General features: G+C 40.5%; 1 protein-coding gene across 1 annotated transcript in view; it reads right to left on the reverse strand.

The window, feature by feature from the left end:
* LEO1 (LEO1 homolog, Paf1/RNA polymerase II complex component) overlaps positions 1-20,464 on the reverse strand; it is a 34,540-nt gene extending 14,076 nt beyond the window's left edge. The window contains exons 1-6 of the mRNA XM_025884126.2: positions 20,202-20,464; positions 13,744-14,496; positions 11,394-11,498; positions 7,608-7,702; positions 6,480-6,625; positions 5,636-5,720 (exon numbers count right to left, since the gene is read on the reverse strand). Of these exons, the coding sequence (XP_025739911.1) occupies positions 5,636-5,720; positions 6,480-6,625; positions 7,608-7,702; positions 11,394-11,498; positions 13,744-14,496; positions 20,202-20,259 (1,242 nt within the window). The 5' untranslated portion in view covers positions 20,260-20,464. The remainder of the gene's footprint in view (positions 1-5,635; positions 5,721-6,479; positions 6,626-7,607; positions 7,703-11,393; positions 11,499-13,743; positions 14,497-20,201) is intronic.
* Between the last annotated feature and the right edge of the window lie 281 nt (positions 20,465-20,745).

Raw genomic sequence — 20,745 nt, forward strand, 5'->3', positions numbered from 1 at the left:
CTGACTCTAGATTTCAGCCCAGATCAGGATCTCAGGATCCTGAGATCAAGCCCTGTGTTAGGGCTCCACACTCAGCAGGGAGTCTGATTGAGAGTCTCTCTCTCTCTCTCCTTGCCCCCCTGCTCCTCCTTCCCACCCCCAATCACTCTCTCTCTAAAATAAATAAATAAATAAATAAATATTTAAATGGTAAACTAATCTCCAACAAAGCAGGAAAGAATATCCAAGAGAAAAAAAACAGTCTCTTCAACAAAGTGGTGTTAGGAAAACTGGACTGCAACATGAAGAATGAAACAGGACCACTTTCTTACACCACACACAAAAATAAATTCAAAATGGATAAAAGACCTAAATGTGAGACAGGAAACCATCAAAATCCTAGAAGAGAACACCGGCAGAAATACCTCTGATCTCGGCCACAGCAACTTATTAGACACGTTGCCAAAGGCAAGGGAAACAAAAGCAATAATGAACTATTGGGACCTCATCAAGATAAAAAGTTTCTTCATAGCAAAGGAAACAATCAACAAAACTAGTAGGTAGCCTACAGAATGGGAGAAGCTACCTGCAAATGACTTATCTGATAAAGGGTCAGTATACAAAATCTATAAAGGACTTACCAAATTCAACATCCAAAAAACAAATAATCCAGTTAAGGAATGGGCAGAAGACATGAATAGACACTTTCCCCAAAAAGACATCCAGATGGCTAACAGACACATGAAAAGATGTTCAACATCACTCATCATCAGGGAAATTCAAATCAAAACCACAATGGGGTATCACCTCACACCTATCAGAATGGCTAAAATTAACAACACAGGAAATAACAGGTGTTGGCGAGGATGCAGAGAAGGGGGAGCCCTCTTACACTGTTGGTGGGAATGCAAATGTGCAGCCACTCTGGAAAACTTTTTAACTTCAAAAAGTTAAAAAATAGAACTTACCATCCAGCAATTGTACTACTAAGTAGGATACAAGGGGTATTGAAGGGGTACATGCACCCTGATAATTATAGTAGCATTACCAACAATAGTCAAACTATGGAGAGAACCCAAATGTCCACTGACTGATGAATGGATAAAGAAGATGCAGTATATTGGGACGCTCGGGTGGCTCAGTCGTTAAGAGTCTGCCTTCGGCTCAGGTCATGATCCCAGGGTCCTGGGATCGAGCTCCGCATCTGGCTCCCTGCTCGGCTGGGGGCCTGCTTCTCCCTCTCCCTCTTCCCCTGCTTGTGTTCCCTCTCTCGCTGTCTCTGTCAAATAAATAAAATCTTAAAAAAAAAAAAAAAAAACGCAGTATACACACACACACACACACACACACACACACACACACACACACACGATGGGATATTATTCAGCCATCAAAAGGAATGCAATCTTGTCATTTGCAATGACATGGATGGAGCTAGAGTATATAATGCTAAGTGAATTAAGTCAGAGAAAGACAAATACCATATAATCTCACTCATATGTGGAATTTAAGAAAGAAAACAGATGGCATATGGGAAGGGGGTAAAGAAAAAAAGGAGAGAGGGAATAAAGCCTTAAGTGACTCTTAACAACAGGGAACTGAGGGTTGATGGAGGGAGGTAGGTAAGAGATGGACTAGATGGGTGATAGGTATTAAAGAGGGCACTTGTCATGAGCACTGGGTGTTGTACATAAGTGATGAATCACTGAAGTCTACTCCAGAAACTAATACTGCACTACATATAAACAAAATTTAAAAACTAAAAAGTTAAAAAATAAAAATAAATCTTAAAAAAAAAATAAAAACAAAACAAAACTCAATGGGGCTGGGGTGCCTGGGAGTACCTGGGTGGCTCAGTCGTTAAGCGTCTGCCTTCAGCTCAGGTCATGATCCCAGGGTCCTGGGATCGAGCCCTGCATCGGGCTCCCTGCTCGGCCGGAAGCCTGCTTCTCCCTCTCCCACTCCCCCTGCTTGTGTTCCCTCTCTCGCTGTGTCTCTATCAAATAAATAAATAAAATCTTAAAACAAAACAAAACAAAAAAACAACTCAATGGGACTACCAGGAAAATACAGCACATTAAATGCATGTAGTTTATCACTGCTGCATCCTGGAAACCCACTGAAATGGCAATGAAGAAATTAAAAAAGGATATACTCACAAGGATAAAGAGAATAAAATTAAGATGGCAACAAAGTCAACATTTTGAAAACTGACAGATCTAAGCCCATGCTTCCCTATGCCTATCCCCCAAACATCAACCTGAAAAGCAGTGGCTCCGTTTCCCACTTAGATTTTCTGGATTCCCCACCATTAGCTGTGACTGTCTTTGCAAAAGGGTCCTAATGGTTCCCTTCCAGTTTTTCCCTTTCCTCTTTATTCCTCACTAAATAAATACTATGAGGGCACCTGGCTGGCTCAGTTGGAAGAGCATGTGACTCTTGATCTCGGGATTGTGAAATCGAGCCCCACATTGGGTGCAGAGATTACCAAAATAATAAACTAAAAAAAGAAAAAAAAATAACCATGAAGCCGGCTGATGAAAAAAATCAAATTCATTAATTAAATATGATATCATGTCTGAGATTGTTTTGAAAGTCTGGATAAAGTGTAGTAGGGAATACAGATGAAACAAGACCATCCAACCTGATAACCACTGAAGTGAGTGATGGGTACATGAGAGTTCATTATACAGTTCTCACTATATTTGTAATGTGTTTAAAATTTTCCTTAATAAAAGGATAAAAACAATCTACACTATTCCTACCCTCCCCCTCACACAAAAAAATATGCACACATACATAGGCCATTAGTGACTGAGAAGCCACTTTGAAAAATGCTATTATATAAAATGTTTCAAATTATAATGACGCTACGACAGGATATACTGCTAGGTCTTACCCTATTGGGATGAAAGACACAGTAAAGTAGCTTTAAAGATGGAGGACCTACAGAGATACATAAACTATACCTGGTTCCTTATTATTTATTTTTAAAATTAAATTTTTTTTTAGTACTCTCTATACCCAACGTGGGGCTCAAACCCGCAACCTTGAGATCAAGCATCGTGTAACTCTTCCAACTGAGCCAGCCAGGCACCCCAGGTCCTTATCCTTCAAAGAATTAATTATACCACCAACTGACTAAGAAGTCTTCCTAGGGGCACCTGTGTGGCAAGTCAGTTCAGCATCTGACTCTTGGGTTTTGGCTCAGGTCATGATCTTGCATTTATGAGACTGAGTCCCCACGTTAGGCTCCACACTCAGTGTGGACTCTGTTTTAGATTCTTTCTCCCTCTCCCCCACCCCTCCCTTCCCCACTTGTGTTCTCGCTCTCAAAAATGAATAAATAAAATCTTAAAAAAAAAGGAATGGTCATCCTAATCTCAGGAACATCACTCAAGAAACAAAGCGTCCAGGATTATTTTCCATCACACACCAAGGCTTTAAAAAACAGGAGTCTGGGGTGCCTGGATGGCTCAGTAGTTAAGCACCTGCCTTCGGCTCAGGTCATGATCCTGGGGTCCTAGGATCGAGCCCCACATCGGGCTCCCTGCTCAGTGGGAGGCCTGCTTCTCCCTCTCCCACTCCCCCTGCTTGTGTTCCCTGTCTGTCAAATAAATGAATAAAACCTTTAAAAAAAAAAACAGCAGTCTGTTACACATTGACCTTTGGTATTCTAAACACCAAGGTTAAATATATATATATTTTTAAAGAGTATTTAAGGGGGGCAGTGAGCACATGAGCAGGGGGAGGGGCAGAAGGAGAGGGAGACAAGCAGACTCCCCGCTGAATGGGGAGCCCAATGTGGGGTTCAATCCCAGGATCCTGAGATCATGACCTGAGCTGAAATCAAGAGCAGGATGCTTAACCGACTGAGCCACCCAGGTGCCCCTAAGCACCAAGGTTTTGGTGAGAGAAATGAGAAATACTCATTTCTAATCTTTGATGCCTATACTAGTCTGATATTATATGGCCTGAAAATACTTTTTTTTTTAAAGATTTTATTAATTTATTCATGAGAGATGGGGAGAGAGGGAGAGAGGGAGAGAGAGAGAGGCAGAGGGAGAAGCAGGCTCCCAAGGAGCAGGGAGCCCGATGCAGGACTCAATCCCAGCACCCTGGGATCACGACCTGAGCCGAAGGCAGACGCTCAACCATCTGAGCCACCCAGGCGCCCGAAAATAGACATCTTGATATTGGCCTGAAAATAGATATATTGATATTTGCTGCACCCTAACAGAAGTTAAGGCAAAAATGCAAAAATCAATAAAGAGTAAATAAGGAACTACCACATTTTAAAATTTTATTTATTTATTTGACAGAGAGAGAGAGACAGCGAGAGCAGGAACACAAGCAGGGGGGAGTGGGAGAGGGAGAAGCAGGCTTCCCGCTGAGCAGGGAGCCCGATGTGGGGCTCGATCCTAGGACCCTGGGACCATGACCTGAGCCGAAGGCAGACGCTTAACGACTGAGCCACCCAGGCGCCCCTACCACATTAATTTACGTAAATGAGAAATAATGAAAAGCAGAATATCAGAGGCACTGAAACAGGCATGAAAAACTCATAGTGCTAACCCTTTATCAATCGATACACATGCTTGAAAGAAAAATAGGAACGGACGAGCCAATGCGGGAAGAGAAGAGGCAAGGAAAAGGACAGCAAAAAATAAATAATAGTCTAAGAACCATGCCTATTCTGTGTCCTGGAGCAAGTTATTGGTGTCTATTTCCATCTTCTCATTTGATTTATATTTCCACTGAGAGGAAGGAGTAGTGGGGGGAAAAAAGATGTAGTAGTGAAATTTCACTGAAAAGCTTTGGAAGCCCACGCACTTTGGATAGAAACCATCTCGTATAAGGTTCTTTAGATACTTGTAGATCTATCACACTTGAAGAGATGGGATTATTCTAAAAATTCAGCTCCTGAATTCTAAGAATGCCAGACTGTTACTTCTTAACATTCAAACACCACATACAATATCCACTGAAAAATGAAGTATTTACAGGAAATCTTTTGGATTTAAGAATTCAAAAAGCATAGCTCCAGTTATAGTACCATGAGTTCAACTGCTTCTCATTCTCTGGTACAACTCAGCTTTAAAGCATCTGCTTAACCTACATCCTCCTTGATTAAAGGGAGATTAGAGGCCCTTCATGACTACTAGACAGCTAGTACAAAGTATCAAAGAGAAACATTAATAGGAATGTAGTACAATAAAAATCTCTCCTAAGAGTCAACAAGAGCAACTGGAAGGCAGTAGTAATAGATTCTCCTTTTGTCTATGATTTTTTTATCCATAGATCAAAGAGCCTGAAGGATTTCCTCTTGCAGGAAGTTGCTAGAACGTAACCCACAGTACATATGGAGGTAGTCATTATAAACACCAAACCACAGTGCTACTTATTCTGAAGGAAGAAGCTAGTAATTTTTTTAAAGCATCAAAATAGTATAACAGTGAAAAAGATGGAAAAATGCTACTTTAACAGAGAAAAAGCTATATATTTTCTTTCTAAAAATATTCTGAAAAGACACTTAATTTGTTTATAAAACAAAAAACATAAAAGATATTTTTTAAAAGCTCAAGTCTCAAGTGACCATCCCCAGGCTTTACTTTACAAAAGAAAAAACTAAGTGAGTACAGACTGGAAAGAGTACCTTTAATTTTAACCTGGTTCGACCTTCTTCGTCCAGCATTTCCTCATCTTCAAATTCATCTTCATAATACTGAGGGTCAAAAGGTCTACAAAATGTTTTTAGATTAAACTTACTAATCATATTTCTAAGGATTATTATTATACCTATATAATAACATCTCTATTAATAGACACCATTATACTAAAAATCATAATTAAAAGTTAAAAATTAAAAGTCATAATGGTCAAATATCTTCATGTTCAACTTTAAGGAAGTATTCAAATCACTACACCTTCTTGAAAGTTGGTGTTAACACATACTGCTTGAAAGGTAAGACTAAATAGGTTAAGAGTAAAGCATATTTTTAGTTAAGTCTTCCAAAGAACAGGCCACACATGCTCTAGCTTTCCACATCAGTTCGCCCAGGGAAAAAAAATTCAAATCTCACAACAGCTAGCTTGTGACTTAGTGAATAACAGCCATCAACACTAACTGTCCCAAACCGTTAGCTTTTCTAGATCCACAATGGCAGCTACAGTGTGCGTTTGCAGTTTCTCTAGCAAAGTTCGCCGCTCTGGATTTCAGCTTTTTCAGGGCTGCACTAGTCAAAAACAACCAAAGGCTGGTGATGTCTATTAATTCATAAGAAAGTATCAAACTGCTAAAAACAATTACAAGCATTAAGTCTCCTTTACCAATGGTCCATACTTTTTCCACCACATGATATGCTTGATTTATTTTTTCAGAGACACATGATGAGTTAACCATTTTGTGATTAGTCACCTTGTGTAAAAATCAGAAAAATATCAATATTCCACATTATTTCTATCCAACATCTAGAAATACTTTTAATTGACCCCCTTACCTGGGCTCTACACTGAGAAAGTTGGGCAGTTTAACAAAATATAAGTCGTTTCCTAAATCAGTGTTTACTTTGGGTATTTCTACTTCTATTCTGGTCTCAGGAATTGGTTCCTCCTCCTGTTGATCCTGAGGCAATCCATTTTCATCCTAATAAAAAATTTATTAGAATTTCAGAGCTTGAAAGAACTTTAGAAATGGTCTAGTCTAGCTCAACCTCCACACTTTAATGACTTAGGTAGACAAGAAGCATACGGAGACTTTGGAGCTAAAGCAGTCCTCAGTCTCTACCCTACCCACCCAAGCCGCCCACCAAAAACCACAAGATCAGTTTGGAAGCATCAATAGAAGAAAAGATGTCTTTTGTGATAATCTGTGTTCCACTTATTCACCAACAAAAGTCACTCTATCAGTTACAATCAGAGAAGATTTTCCACACAGCACACTCCTTGGCATGAACAAGAAAAACCCTAAAGATCAATGGTTCTCAAATCACAAATTCTTGCAGTCTTATCTCTTCAGGTGTGTCACCAACCTCTTGCTGGGCTGTTATTTCTTTTTCTTTGTTTTTACAACCAGTTTCTCCCAGTGGTAACAATTTTACAAACTATATAGTACAACATCACAACCAGGAGACCGACCCTGATACAATGAGATGCAAAACATTTCCATCACCACAAAGATTCCTATCACCTTTTTCTATAGCTACATTCACGTTGTTCTTACCCTCATCCCTCCTTAATCTCAGGAACCATTGATCTCTTCTCCATTGCTGTAATTTTGTCATTTCAAGAATACTATGCCAGGGGAATCATACAGCACGTAACCTTTCCGGACTGGCTTTTTCTCACTCTGCATACCCTGGAATTCCATCCAAGCTCTTGTGTATATCAATATGTCAATCTTTTTCATTGCTGACTAGTATTCCACGGTATGGATGTACCAGGGTGGCTACTTCTACTCCCCCTTATAAACAAGATTTCCCTACCTAAGAAAGCCATCTGTTTCTTGTATTTTCATACTGCAAATCAGCTGGCAACTTCCTCTTCTTGGCCTAACAGCAACCTGAAATCTCTGAAACGTTTACTTAGCCTTCAGTAAGGGCCCAGTTCATACTGGTAATTTTACTTACAACAGGCTGCCCTGGAGTAGGTGGTTTATCTTCTCCATCACTCCCTGACGATATATCATCTGCACCTCCAAACAGATCCATGGTTCCACTGTTATCTTTAATATTGAGGGAGAAGTCACAGTATTAGTATTTATAACAAAGGTTCTTCAAAGCTATCACTTCCACATATTCCCAAGGTTTCTGGACCAGGCACCAGGAAACCACCCAAGCACAACTCTGAACCTGGCTCTCAAAGATAGGATCAGAGAGCCTGTGGAGAGAGAAGGGGCAAATTCAGTGAAAAGCAAAACTTCACAGATGTCTTTTTCCCTTCATTTACTGCAACCTTGTTCTTCCATTTTCCTTTACTCTCCAGGAGCCCAAATGTCCTCCTACATCTAGATACTCACATTTGGGGCTTAAGCACTCAATACATGCCTATTCTCTACATACTCCCTCAAGTTTTAAAACTGCAGACCCTGGCCTACCATCTGAGGCAGAACTTCACCTAGGTTTGACAAAACAACAATAATTTGTAATAAACCAGGGTAGCATAGAAGAGTGGGTAAAAAGAGGGCCGCCTGGGTGGCTCAGTCGTTAAGCGTCTGCCTTCGGCTCAGGTCATGATCCCAGGGTCCTGGGATCGAGCCCCGCATCGGGCTCCCTGCTCCGCGGGAAGCCTGCTTCTCCCTCTCCCACTCCCCCTGCTTGTGTTCCCTCTCTCGCTGTGTTTCTATTAAATAAATAAATCTTAAAAAAAAAAAATCCTATTAAAAAAAAGAAGAGTGGGTAAAAAGATAGGAAGGTGGTTAGAAAGTAGACTGCTTGCAACTGGGATTATAGAAAAGTTACAATTATTGGCAATGACATAGTCTAGGATAAAACTAGGAGAGTGAGCTATTGAGACAAGGGGGAGGACAGATCACTGAAAAAGAAGAGGCAATCTATTAGAATGGCCCAAATCCAGAATACCGACAACACCAAATGCTAGCAAAAATGTGGAGCAACAGGAACTCTCAATCACTGCTCATAAGAATGCAAAATGTTATGGGCACTTTAGAAGACAGCCTGGCAGTTTCTTACAAAACTAAACAAACTCTTACCATATGCTCCAACAATCATGCTCCTTGGTATTTACCGAAAAGAGCTGCAAGCTTATGTCCACACTAAAACCTACACACAGATGTTTATAGCAGCTTTATATATAACTGCCAAAACTGGGAAGCAACCAAGACGTCCTACAGTAGATGAATGGATAAACTGGTACATCCAAACAATGGAATATTATTCAGTGCTAAAAAGAAGTGATCAAGTCAGGAAAAGACATGGAGGAAATACATATTACTAAGTAAAAGAAGCCTATCTGAAAAGGCTACATTCTGTATGATTCCAACTATATGACATTCTGGAAAAGGCAAAACTAGAGAGACAGTAAAAAGATCAGTAGTTGCCAGAGGTTAGGGGGAGGGAGAGATGAACAGGTAGAACACAGAGGGTTTTTAGGGCAGTGAAACTACTCCATATGATACCAGATATGATAACATAATGATGGATACATGTAATTACACATATGCCCAAACACACAGAATGTACAACACCATAGTGAACCAGAGTGAAGGGTAATAGAAACTATGGGCCTTGGATGATAATGACGCATCAGCATAGGTTCACTAATTGTAACAAATGTACCACTCTGGTGGGGAATGCTGTTGATGAGGGAGATTATGCATGTGTGGAGGCAGGAGGTATATGAGAAATCTCTGTATCTTCTCCCAATTTCACGGTGAACCTTAAACTGCTTTAAAAAAAAAAAAAAAAGCCATTACAATTAAAAAAAAAAAGGCACGAGGAAGGTCAGGGTATTGAAAGTTCATCTATATGGTAAAATCAAAATGAAAACCCCACCCACAAACACTCTCCTGCCTCCCCCCTTCTTTTAAAGATTTTTATTTACTTGTCAGAGAGAGAGAGAAAGAGTGCGCACAAGGAGGGGAGAGGCAGGTAGAGGGAGAGGCAGGCAGAGGGAGAAGCAGGCTCTCCACTGAGCAGGGAGCCCGATGTGGGACTTGATCCCAGGACCCTGGGATCATGACCTGAGCCAAACACAGACGCTTAACCAACTGAGCCACCCAGATGTCCCTCTCCCTGCCCCCCCCCTTTTTTTAAGACTCATTTGAGAGTGAGGGCGCATGTGAATGGGGGAGACAGAGAGGGAGAATCTCAAGCAGACTCTCTGCTGAGCGTGGAGCCCTGACAAGGGCTCGATCTCAAGACCCTGGGATCATGAGCCAAAATCAAGAGTCAGACACTTAACTGACTGAGCCACTCAGAAGCCCCTCATGTCCCTTCTTGATTCATTTTCTTCCTAGTTCTTATCACCATCTGACATACTATATATTTAACTTACTTCTTATGTTGTCAGTCTCCCTACCCTACCCTGACCCTAACAGCATGTGAGTTCTACAGGGAAAAGGTCTTTATCTGTTTTGATCAATGCTACATTCCCAGTGCCCAGAAGAGTACTACTACACAGATTCTCAATAAATAACTGAATAAAATGAAAGAATGAATATATCTAATTCTCATAACAACCCTCTAGGATGGTTAACATCATCTCCCTTTTATACATCAGAAAACTGACACTCTCTCTGACAAATAAAATCTTTAAAAAAACAAAAAAAGAAAAGATGCCTGGGTGGCTCGGTTGGTTAAGTATCTGCCTTCAGCCCAGGTCATGATCCCAGGGTCCCGGGATCGAGCCCCGCATCAGGCTCCCTGATCAGCGGGAAGCCTGCTTCTCCCTCTCTCTCTGCCTGCCGCTCCCCCTGCTTGTGCTCTCTCTCTCTTTCTGACAAATAAATAAAATCTAAAAAGAAAATTGAAGTGTAGTAAGTAATTAATTTGAACAAACTCATACACACCTAGAAAGTGGAGCCATGAAAATTCTAAGTGAGATCATCTGATTCCGAAGTCAGGGCACATAATTGCTAGTTGTCTTTAAGTGAATCCCAGAGCTTGCTCTTCTGCCAGCCCTCTCCTTTTCTTTCTAGCTGACCCTCTAATTACTTTAGTTGTAGTGTTACTTATGATAATTTATATAAGCTATTTAACATTAATGTCTAATTACCATTCAGTACAATGATGGTTGTGCATAATCAAAACTGTATTTGTAGAAACGTTTACACTAACATCTTTATTGTATAGCAATCTGCCATTTGAAACAGTCATACATAGAGATGTATAGGTAGATCTTTTATCCTTACAACAAACCTACCTTACCTAACCTTGGGTTTTTATGACGAATTCTTCATCTAACCCACAGCTTGAAGAATCAAGTTCTTTATGTTATTAACCCGTTAAGGGCTTAAGAACAAGTTGTCCTGAAACTATCAGTATTCAAACTAAAGAATGGAGGTTACCACCCCAACCAGAGCCTCAGCCTCCTAGCAACACATTCATCTAACTATAAATGAAGTAGGAAAAAAAAAAAAGAGGGGCTCTTGGCTGGCTCTGTTGGTAGAGCAGGAAACTCTTGATCTCAGGGTCATGAGTTCAAGCCCCACATTGGGCAAAGAGCTTACATTTAAAAAAAAAAAAAAAGTAGAAGAAGTAGGCTCTTCTTCAACTGATTAAGCACACTTTTTAATATCCATACAACTTCCCTGTGTACACTAAGTGTATGCACACTCTTCTCTGTGGGTCTTGCAGTCTGGGGTAAATGCCCAGAGTCAGCAGTGTGCTACAGTTAAATGCAGAAAGAGAGACAGAAATATATACATATGTATGTAAAAGAAGTAACTGGAATACCTTTTGGTACCTCAGCGTCACTATCTGCTTCTGAATCAGAGGCAATTGCATTCTTGCGTTTCATTCGTAAAACTTCATCTTCACTATCACTGCCTCTTGCAGATTCTGTAAGAGTAGAATTAGAGGTTCTTCATAATCACAGTCATTTCTTAGCTTTGAATTATGTGCTTTAAAAGCAACCCTGGGGATAAACAAACTGTGGTATAGCCATGCAATGGAAAATTACCCAGTAACAAATATGAAGGAACTACAGATACATGTAACAATTTGGAAGAATCTCAAATGCATAATGCTAAGTGAAACAAGTCTAAATGAAAGAAAAAAGGCTACATACTATATGATTTCATTTTTCTGATGACTTTCTCAAAAGAAACAAAACTGCTGTGATAAAACAGATCAGGAGATGTCAGGGAATGGGGTGGAAAAAGGATGTGACTACAAAAGGGACAGAATGAGGGAGTTTTTTAGAGTGACAGAACTGTTCTGTGGTGGTAATTACACAAACATAGGCATTAACATCAATAGAACTGTACATACATACACAGACTAGTTAATTTAAAACTAAAATTCATTAAAGGAACATTGGTTTCTATAAGCAGAAAAATTTGATAGAATGAGAAAAGTAATACTGAAACTTATGACCAAATTTATAGGACTTGTTACAAAAAAAGGATAAAAGAGGTAAAAATACTGCAGTGGAAGAGACAAATAGTTTACCCTTGAACAACATGGACAGTAGGTGCATAGATCCCCCACCAAACACAGAGTCAAAAATCCATGTCTGACTCCCCAAAAACAACTACTTATACCCTACTGACTGGAAGCCTTCCTGATAACATAAATAATAGATATTTTATATCTGTATTACACAATGGATTCTTACAACAAAGCTACAAAAAGAAAGTATTAAGGAAATCATAAAAGTACATTTACAATAATATACTGTATTTAATGAAAAAAATCCCCATATAAGTGGACCCACATAGTTCAAACCCATGTTATTGAAGGGTCAAATGTATAACATATCTCTGGATGGTACAATTATTTATCTAATTGTAAACTTTAAGAAAATCACTGTCCATCTAGGTAAGAGTTAAGCAGAATGCCCAGCTATAGATTCCCTACCATAACCCTAGTCTTATGTTACTCTGCTAGTATTGGGGAAGTAATGCATGAGCCTTAATGATTCTGCTAACTGGGTAAAAATAACTCTACCCAGAACCAGTTACTGAATACTTAATTGTAGCCCAGTAGTCTAGATAGATCTATATCCACCTCTCCAAATTTTCTGGCCTCCTCTCCTAAATAATGCCAAAATGTGGTCTTGAAAGCTATCCTGTGAGGTAAGTATTACAGGGTTAAAGACTTCCTCCCCCATATATAAGCTAAGATAGGATCAATATGTAATTACAATCAGTAACCTATAGAAATGAAACAATCCAAGAATTACTTAAGAATTCTAACCTAATCAAGATTACTTTTACAATACAAAGAAATAAGATCTCTAAATTTCTTTAATATTCTATATGAAGAATGTGTTAACTTGAGAAAAACAGTGTAAATGGATATCATAAAAGCGGGACAAGAAGCCAAAGTTTGGCTACATGTTTCCTGTAGTCTCTAAGGAATGAATATTCTGACCCAAGCACATCTCTCTAGAAGGATGCATATATCAAGCTACCATAGCACACGGAGGTCAGCCAGCCATGTTTTCATTTTCTGGATGTTATGCTTCCCAGGCAACCTCCTGATACTATCATTTGGCATCCAATGTCAATTTTCCCCAAGGGCAAGAGAGAAATAACTGATCCTCCTGAAACAAATAATTTTGCAATTTGATTTTTATAAATTAGTTTGTTATGCATTTGATTAGTCTGAGTGAACTCCTTGGAACCTAATTACCTCTGGATGATCAAATTTTGGATCTCAAAAAACTGAGCTGAAACATGGTATTCACACCTCAGTACAGCTACCCTATGGAGACGATTTGTAGGCATTGTTTTTCTCCCCAGGCAAATCTATTCTCACCTGAGGCATGCTTCTCAGTTATCCACCAAAATGGAACCAACTCTATTCATTTTCTAGTTACTTAAGCACCATACATCTTTCTCTAAGGCTGTCCTCTTTAAATTTTTTTCTTCTTGACCTATCAATTAACAAACGAAGGGGGTAAAAATAATAAATGCATTACAAAAAATTTTTTAAAGCAAAATGTATACTTAGAAAAGACTGAAATGGAGGGACAGAAGAGAAAAACATGGCACTAGGTGGGAACGCAGAAAGAATAAATGGGCCACTGCTGCATCTGGGTGCTTCTACTAAACCATTTTGGCTCTCCTAAATGCATTACCTGATTTATGATCCTGTTCCTCTTCATCATCTGAATGCCTGTGTTCTTCATCTGAGGCCTGTGGCCTTTCATCATCAGAATTTTGCATTTTCTCCTCATCAGACATCTGTGGCCGTTCTTCATCATCAGAATTCTGTTTCTCATCGTCATTATCAGAAGCTGCTGGCCGTTCATCCTCAGAATTAGCCTTCTCCTCCTCAGACAGTTGTCTCTCATCATCTGAAAGCTGAGGCCTGTCCTCATCATCCGTGTTATGCATTTTCTCATCATCATCAGAATTCTGCAGCTTATCTTCATCAGATCCTTGGGCCCTCTCCTCATCATCAGAATTTTGCATCTTTTCATCATCTGACTGGTCACTTTTATCTTCTCTGTCCCATTTTTCATCATCTGAATGTGCTTTTTCAGAACCTTCTGCTTCTGAGTGATGGCTCCCTCCATCTGACCTATGACCTTCATCTTCATCATCATTATGGGCTTCTGATCCACTATGCTGATCTACATCTGAGGGGTCATTGTCTTCATGGTCAGAATGCTCAGAAGCTTCTGATCTATTGTCTGATCTTTCAGACTGATTATCACTCCCACTGTGATGTGAAGCTCCCTCATCCTCACTGTCATCTCCAAACAGTTCCTTATTACTTGGCTTTCCTGAATCACCCCTTTCATCTTGATCGCTTTCACTGCCAGAGGCATTACTGCCAGAAGCAACATTCTCTTGATCAGAATCCGAGTCTGATCCAGAATCAGAATCTATGAGATCACAAACACAGGGTGATGTCAGTGAAAAAGGCAGAGTAAAGAACACCAGAAGTCAATCTCAACATAAAATTAACTTAAAAACATGTAAAAACTGTCAGAATCAATTTTCTCTCTACTCAGGAAACTAACCAAAAGTTGCAGCAAACAGGGAAAGGCAGTGAGAGAGGGAACACAAGCAGGGGGAGTGGGAGAGGGAGAAGCAGGCCTCCCGCTGAGCAGAGAGCCTGATGCGGGGCTCGATCCCAGGACCCCGGGATCATGACCTGAGCCAAAGGCAGACGCCCAACTGACTGAGCCACCCAGGTGCCCCAAAATAAATCTTTTTTTAAAGATTTTTTATGTATTCATGTGAGACAGAGAGAGAGCAAGAGCAGGGGAGAAAGACAGAGGGAAAGGGAGAAGCAGACTCCCCGCTGATATGGGAGCCCAACGCGGGGCTCAATCCCAGGACCCAGAGATCATGACCTGAGTTAAAGGCAGATGCTTAATCATCTGAGGCACCCAGGCACCCCTGGACAAAATAAATCATAAGACAAAATTGTTACAAAATAAAAAAGGGCATTATGAAATCAAAAAAGCGTCAATCTGACATGAAGATATAACAGTTATATAGGCACCAACAGAAAAAGTGCTCAACATCACTCAGCATCAGGGAAACACAAATCAAAACCTCAATGAGATACCACCTCACACCAGTCAGAATGGCTAAAATTAACAGGTCAGGAAACGATGGATGTTGGCAAGGATGCAGAGAAAGGGGAACCCTCCTATTCTGTTGGTGGGAATGCAAGCTGGTGCAGCCACTCTGGAAAACAGTATGGAGGTTCCTCAAACAGTTGAAAACAGAGCTACCCTACGACCCAGCAACTGCATTACTGTTTACCCCAAAGATACAAATGTAGTGATCTGAAGGGGCATGTGCACCCCAATGTTTATACCAGCAATGTCCACAATAGCTAAACTACAGAAAGAGCCTAGATGTCCATCAGATGAATGGATAAAGAAGATGTGGTATGTACACACACACACACACACATACAATGGAATATTATGCAGCCATCAAAAAATGAAATCTTGCCATTTGCTATGATGTGAATGGAACTAGAGGGTATTATGCTGAGTGAAATAAGTCAATCAGAGAAAGACACGTATCATATGATCTCAATGATATGAGGAATTTGAGAAACAAGGCAGCGGATCATAGGGGAAGGGAGGGAAAAATGAAACAAGACGAAACCAGAGAGGGAGACAAAGCATAAGAGACTCTTAATCTGAAGAAACAAACTGAGGGTTGCTGGAGTGGAGGGGGGTGGGAGGGATGGGGTGGCTGGGTATGGACACTGAGGAGGATAAGTACTATGGTGAGCGCTGTGAATTGTTTAAGACTGATGAATCACAGACCTGTACTCCTGAAACAAATAATACATATGTTAATTTAAAAAATTAAAAAAAAAAACCATATAGGCACCTAAAAACAAAAACTGACAGAACTGAAGGGAAAATAGTCCAAAAATAATAGTTGGAAATTTCAATACCCCACTTACAGTAAGAGCCAGAACTAGACAGAAGATCAATGAGGAAAGAGAGGACTTAAACACTATTAACCAACCAGACATATAGATAACAATAGAACACTCCACCACCACCAGAGCATACATTCTTCCCCCCAAGTGCACATGGAACATTCTCCAGGATAGACCATATGTTAGGACCCAAAACAAATCTTAATAAATTTAAGAAGGTTGAAAACACATTAAGTATCTTTTCTGACCACAATGGAATGAAACTGAATTCAGTACCAAAGGAAAATTTGGAAAATGAACACATGGAAATTAAACAATGTACTCAATCAAGGGCTCAAAGAAGAAATCACAAGGGAAATTAAAAATATTTTCAGATAATGAAAATACAGGATACCAAAAGGTAAGGGATGTAGAGAAAGCAGCGCTGAAAGGGAAATCTGTAGCTGTAAACACCTACATTAAAAAGGAAAAGGGGAGCCTGGCCAGCTTAGTCAGTAGAGCATGGAACTCTTGATCTCGGAGTCGTAAGTTCAAGCCCCATGTCGGGCACAGAGCTTAAAAAGAAAAGAAAAGAAAACTTTCAGACTGATAACCTAACCTTTCACTTTAAGGAACTAAGATAAAGAAAACTAAACCCAAAGCAAGCAGAAGGAAAAATAAAGATTAGAGCAGAAATAAATGAAATTGAGAAAAATAAATCAATGAAACAAGTTTGTGCTTTAAAATATTAACATAACTGGGCGCCTGGGTGGCTCAGTTGGTTAAGCGACTGCCTTCGGCTCAGGTCATGATCCTGGAGTCCCGGGATCGAGTCCCGCATTGGGCTTCCTGCTCAGCAGGGAGTCTGCTTCTCCCTCTGACCCTCTTCCCTCTCGTGCTTTCTATCTCTCATTCTCTCTCTCAAATAAATAAATAAAATCTTTAAAAAAAAATAAAATAAAATATTAACATAACTGACAAACCTTTAGTCAAACAGACCAAGAAAAAGATGACTCAAATTACTGATAGTGGGGACATTAATACCAATCTTACAGAAATAAGGATTAAAAGAGAATACTATAAACAATTCTATGCCAGCATAGATGATTTAGATGAAATGGATTAATTCCTAGAAACAGACTACCAAAACTAATTCAAGACAAAATAAAAAATCTGCAAAGACCTGTAACAAGTAGGGTTTGAATCAGTAATCAAAAAATTTCCAACAACATGGGGCACCTGGCTGGCTCAATTGGTAGAGCATGTGATGTGACTCTTGATTTCAGGGTCCTGAGTTCAGGCCCCATGTTGGGTGTGGAGCCTACTCAAAAAAAAAAAGAAAAGAAAAGAAAAGAAAAGAAAAGAGGGGCGCCTGGGTGGCTCAGTCCTTGGGTGTCTGCCTTCAGCTCGGATCACGATCCCGGGATTCTGGGATCGAGCTCCGCATCGGGTTCCCTGCCCCACGGGAAGCCTGCTTCTCCCTCTCCCACTCCCCCTGCTTGTGTTCCCTCTCTCGCTGTGTCTCTGTCAAATAAATAAAATCTTAAAAAAAGAAAAAAAAAAAGAAAAAAAAATCCAAGAAAGAAATGCCCAGGACCAGATGGTTTCACTGGTGAATCCTATCAAATGTTTAAAGAATTAATGCCTATCCTCAAAGTCTCCCAAAAACTTGAAGTGAAAGGAACATTTCTTAACTCATTCTTTGAGACCAGCATTACCCTGATACCAAAGTCAGGCAGGATGTCACACAAAAAGAAAACTACAGACCAATATCTCTTATGAATACAAATGCTAAAATACTAAACAAAATGCCAGGAAACTGAACCCAGCAGCACATTAAAAGGATATACAGCATGACCAAGTGGGAGTTATCCTAGGAATACAATGGTAGTTCAACATTAATATGACCATACTAACAGAATAAAGGAAAGTGAGCATCTTAATTGATGCAGAAAAGGCATTTGACAAAATCCAACACCCTTTCATGATAAAACTACTCAACAGACTAGGAACAGAAGGGAATTTCCTCAACCTGATAAAAGGCATCTACAAAAACCCACAGCTAACATATGTAATTGTGATAGCACGGATGCTTTCTCCCTAAGATCAGGAACTAGGATGTCCATTCTCACCACTTCTATTCAACATTGTACACAAAGTTGTAGCTGGGGCAATTAGGCAAGAAAAAGAAATAAAACTACCCAAATTAGAAAGGAAAAGGTAAAACGATCTCTATTTGTAGATGACATGATCTTGTATGTAGAAAATCCTAAAGAATGCACACACAAAAAAACAATTACATCTAATACAGTCAGCAAGGTTGCAAGATACAAGACTGACGTACAAAAATCAGTTGTGTTTCTATACACTAGCAATGAACAATCCAAAAATAAAATTAAGGTAACAAATTCGCCTACAATAGTATCCAAAAGAATAAAATACTGAGGAATAAATTTAACTCAGGAGATGCAAGACTTAAACAATTAAAGCTACAAAACATTGTTGAAAGAAATTAAAGACACCTGGCACAATTACACATAGAAGAAACACATTGGGCCTAGGTAGATATTCTACCCATTGTTACGGCAAGAAATTTGTCAGGTGTAGTTATTTTTCACAACTCTTAGTTATTATCTCTATCATTATTGAATAATGAAATATGCTAGGCCTAACCGGAATTACCCTGTCACATCCATACTACCTTCAAGACCAATAGCAACCTTCGAGGACAGATTTGGAAGTAAATCCTATCGTATCCTATTACCTAATGATAACATGGAAGAAAGCAGCAACAGACTCACAAGAAAGTAAAACATGAAGCCCAGAGAAGCAACCACCTCCATATGTCACTACCCATACACTGAGTTTGCAATAGGAAAGCAATGCAGGGTACACTTACTAAACTATTGCTTCTACCCATCCAACTATTTATCAAATACGTATTAAGATCCGTGTAAGCTGATGGGGCGAGAGGAGACAATCTTTTCATCATTCTATCCCCAACACCTAGCAAAGTAACTGGAACATAATATGGGCATCAGTATTTATTGAATGAACAATTTCACGATAGTGAGTCATGGGAGAGTTCACATGGAACTGTGCCTTGAAAGGCAAAAGGGAGACAAGTAAAAATGAGGGGGAAATGAAAACATTAACAAAGATAATGGAACAAGAGTATACAGGACTCTATACTTCCAGACTCATCCTGACTAGAACCTCCTGGACGCGCATCTCGATAAAGCCCTCACATTACATTTCCACCTAGTGCTCCCTTCACTACACTCTTTAAAAACAAAACAAACATAAAAAAAAAACAATAAATTGGAATTAGAGGAAAAAAGAGCAACCTCAATAACGTACTTTGCTAAGGAAAAAAGTAGATAGATTACTTTGAGCCTGGAGGGTTGCAAGAATTCTGAACTTGGTCTTGGGGCCCTTTCTCACTTCAAATAACTCTCATTCATATTTCAAACTCAAACTATCTACAGTCCTTGTGCCAGAAATATTTCCATGCACCAATTATTCATTTCATCAACAAATCCTTTCTCTCTCCTCTCCACTGATCCCATACGCTCTCCAGTCTAATACCATAGACTCAAATTCCAGTTTCTGCACAGGCTCTCAGAAGACACATTGTCTCCGGTGCGTAACGCCTATGTATAGTCCTATCGCGGTATCCTGCCAGTCTTCCTCACCCAGACATTTCAAACTCCGCATCACGCTACACTCTGGTTTCAATCAAGTGGCTTTTCCCAACCCCTCTGTAAATTCATCCATCTCAGCCCCCTATTCCCGAGCACCTAATGTCCATTCATTCACAAACAGCTCTTACTTGCGCTAGTCTGTGCAAGACAGGACAGAGCAGGACCCCAGGGTTCCTACGCGGGCTGCGCAGGCTCGCCCGCACCGCCACCCCTGCCCGGCGCCCCCCTCCTCCCCACACGCTCCCAGGCACCGCATGCTCCACGGACACCAACAACCCCGAGGTTCACACTGTTTGTCCCTCCATTCCCGCCAGCCCTGGGAGGCTGGTACCGCCGGGAGTGCAGGGGGCGCTGAGGAAGGAGTGGAGGAAGCGGCACCACTGGTCCGCAGTGCCTGAGGGTTCGTAGACCCGGAAACTGGACCGCCGTCAGGCTCCCGCCGCAGAAGCCCCTACACGCACCCCCTCCCCTGAAGCCCAACCGATCCCACCTTTACGCTCAGCATCGCTGTCGGCGTCGCTCCCGAAGAGGTCCTCCATATCCGCCATTGCCCCGCACGTCTACCGCTGCCTCGGCTGGGGGCGGCTCCGCGACTGTTTTTACGGCACGGAACCAACGAAACCCGACAGTGTCGCAAAGATTCGCTAAAAGCCTCCTTTCCTTCTGTGACCTGTTTTCCCCTGCAATTGGAAATCTATACTTGTACAATGTTATACGTCCACAAAAGGGACAAATCCTGCCCTTTCAGTGGATATCTGTTTCTGTTTGCAAGGGCTCTCGCCGAGGGTGGGGCGTCCCCCGTCTGGGTGTCCGCGGAGTGGGTGGTGCTTGAGGCTCTCGGCTGAAGGGCCGCAGACCGAGTCAAACCTGCCACGAGTCAGGCCTGAAGTCTTTTGTTTCCTATTGACCAGCTGTTCTCAAATGGTTGAGAGCTCCAAAGCGCTTTTCGTGTAGGTTATATCTATTGCTATTTACCGTGTTAGTAATTAATTATATTCAAATATTAAATTTAAATTCAAAGTGTTTAAATAACA

Source organism: Callorhinus ursinus, unplaced genomic scaffold (genome assembly GCF_003265705.2).
Source record: "Callorhinus ursinus isolate GAN/ISIS: 27379988/994484 unplaced genomic scaffold, GSC_fseal_2.0 scaffold25, whole genome shotgun sequence".
In the NCBI taxonomy this organism is placed as follows: Eukaryota; Metazoa; Chordata; class Mammalia; order Carnivora; family Otariidae; genus Callorhinus; species Callorhinus ursinus.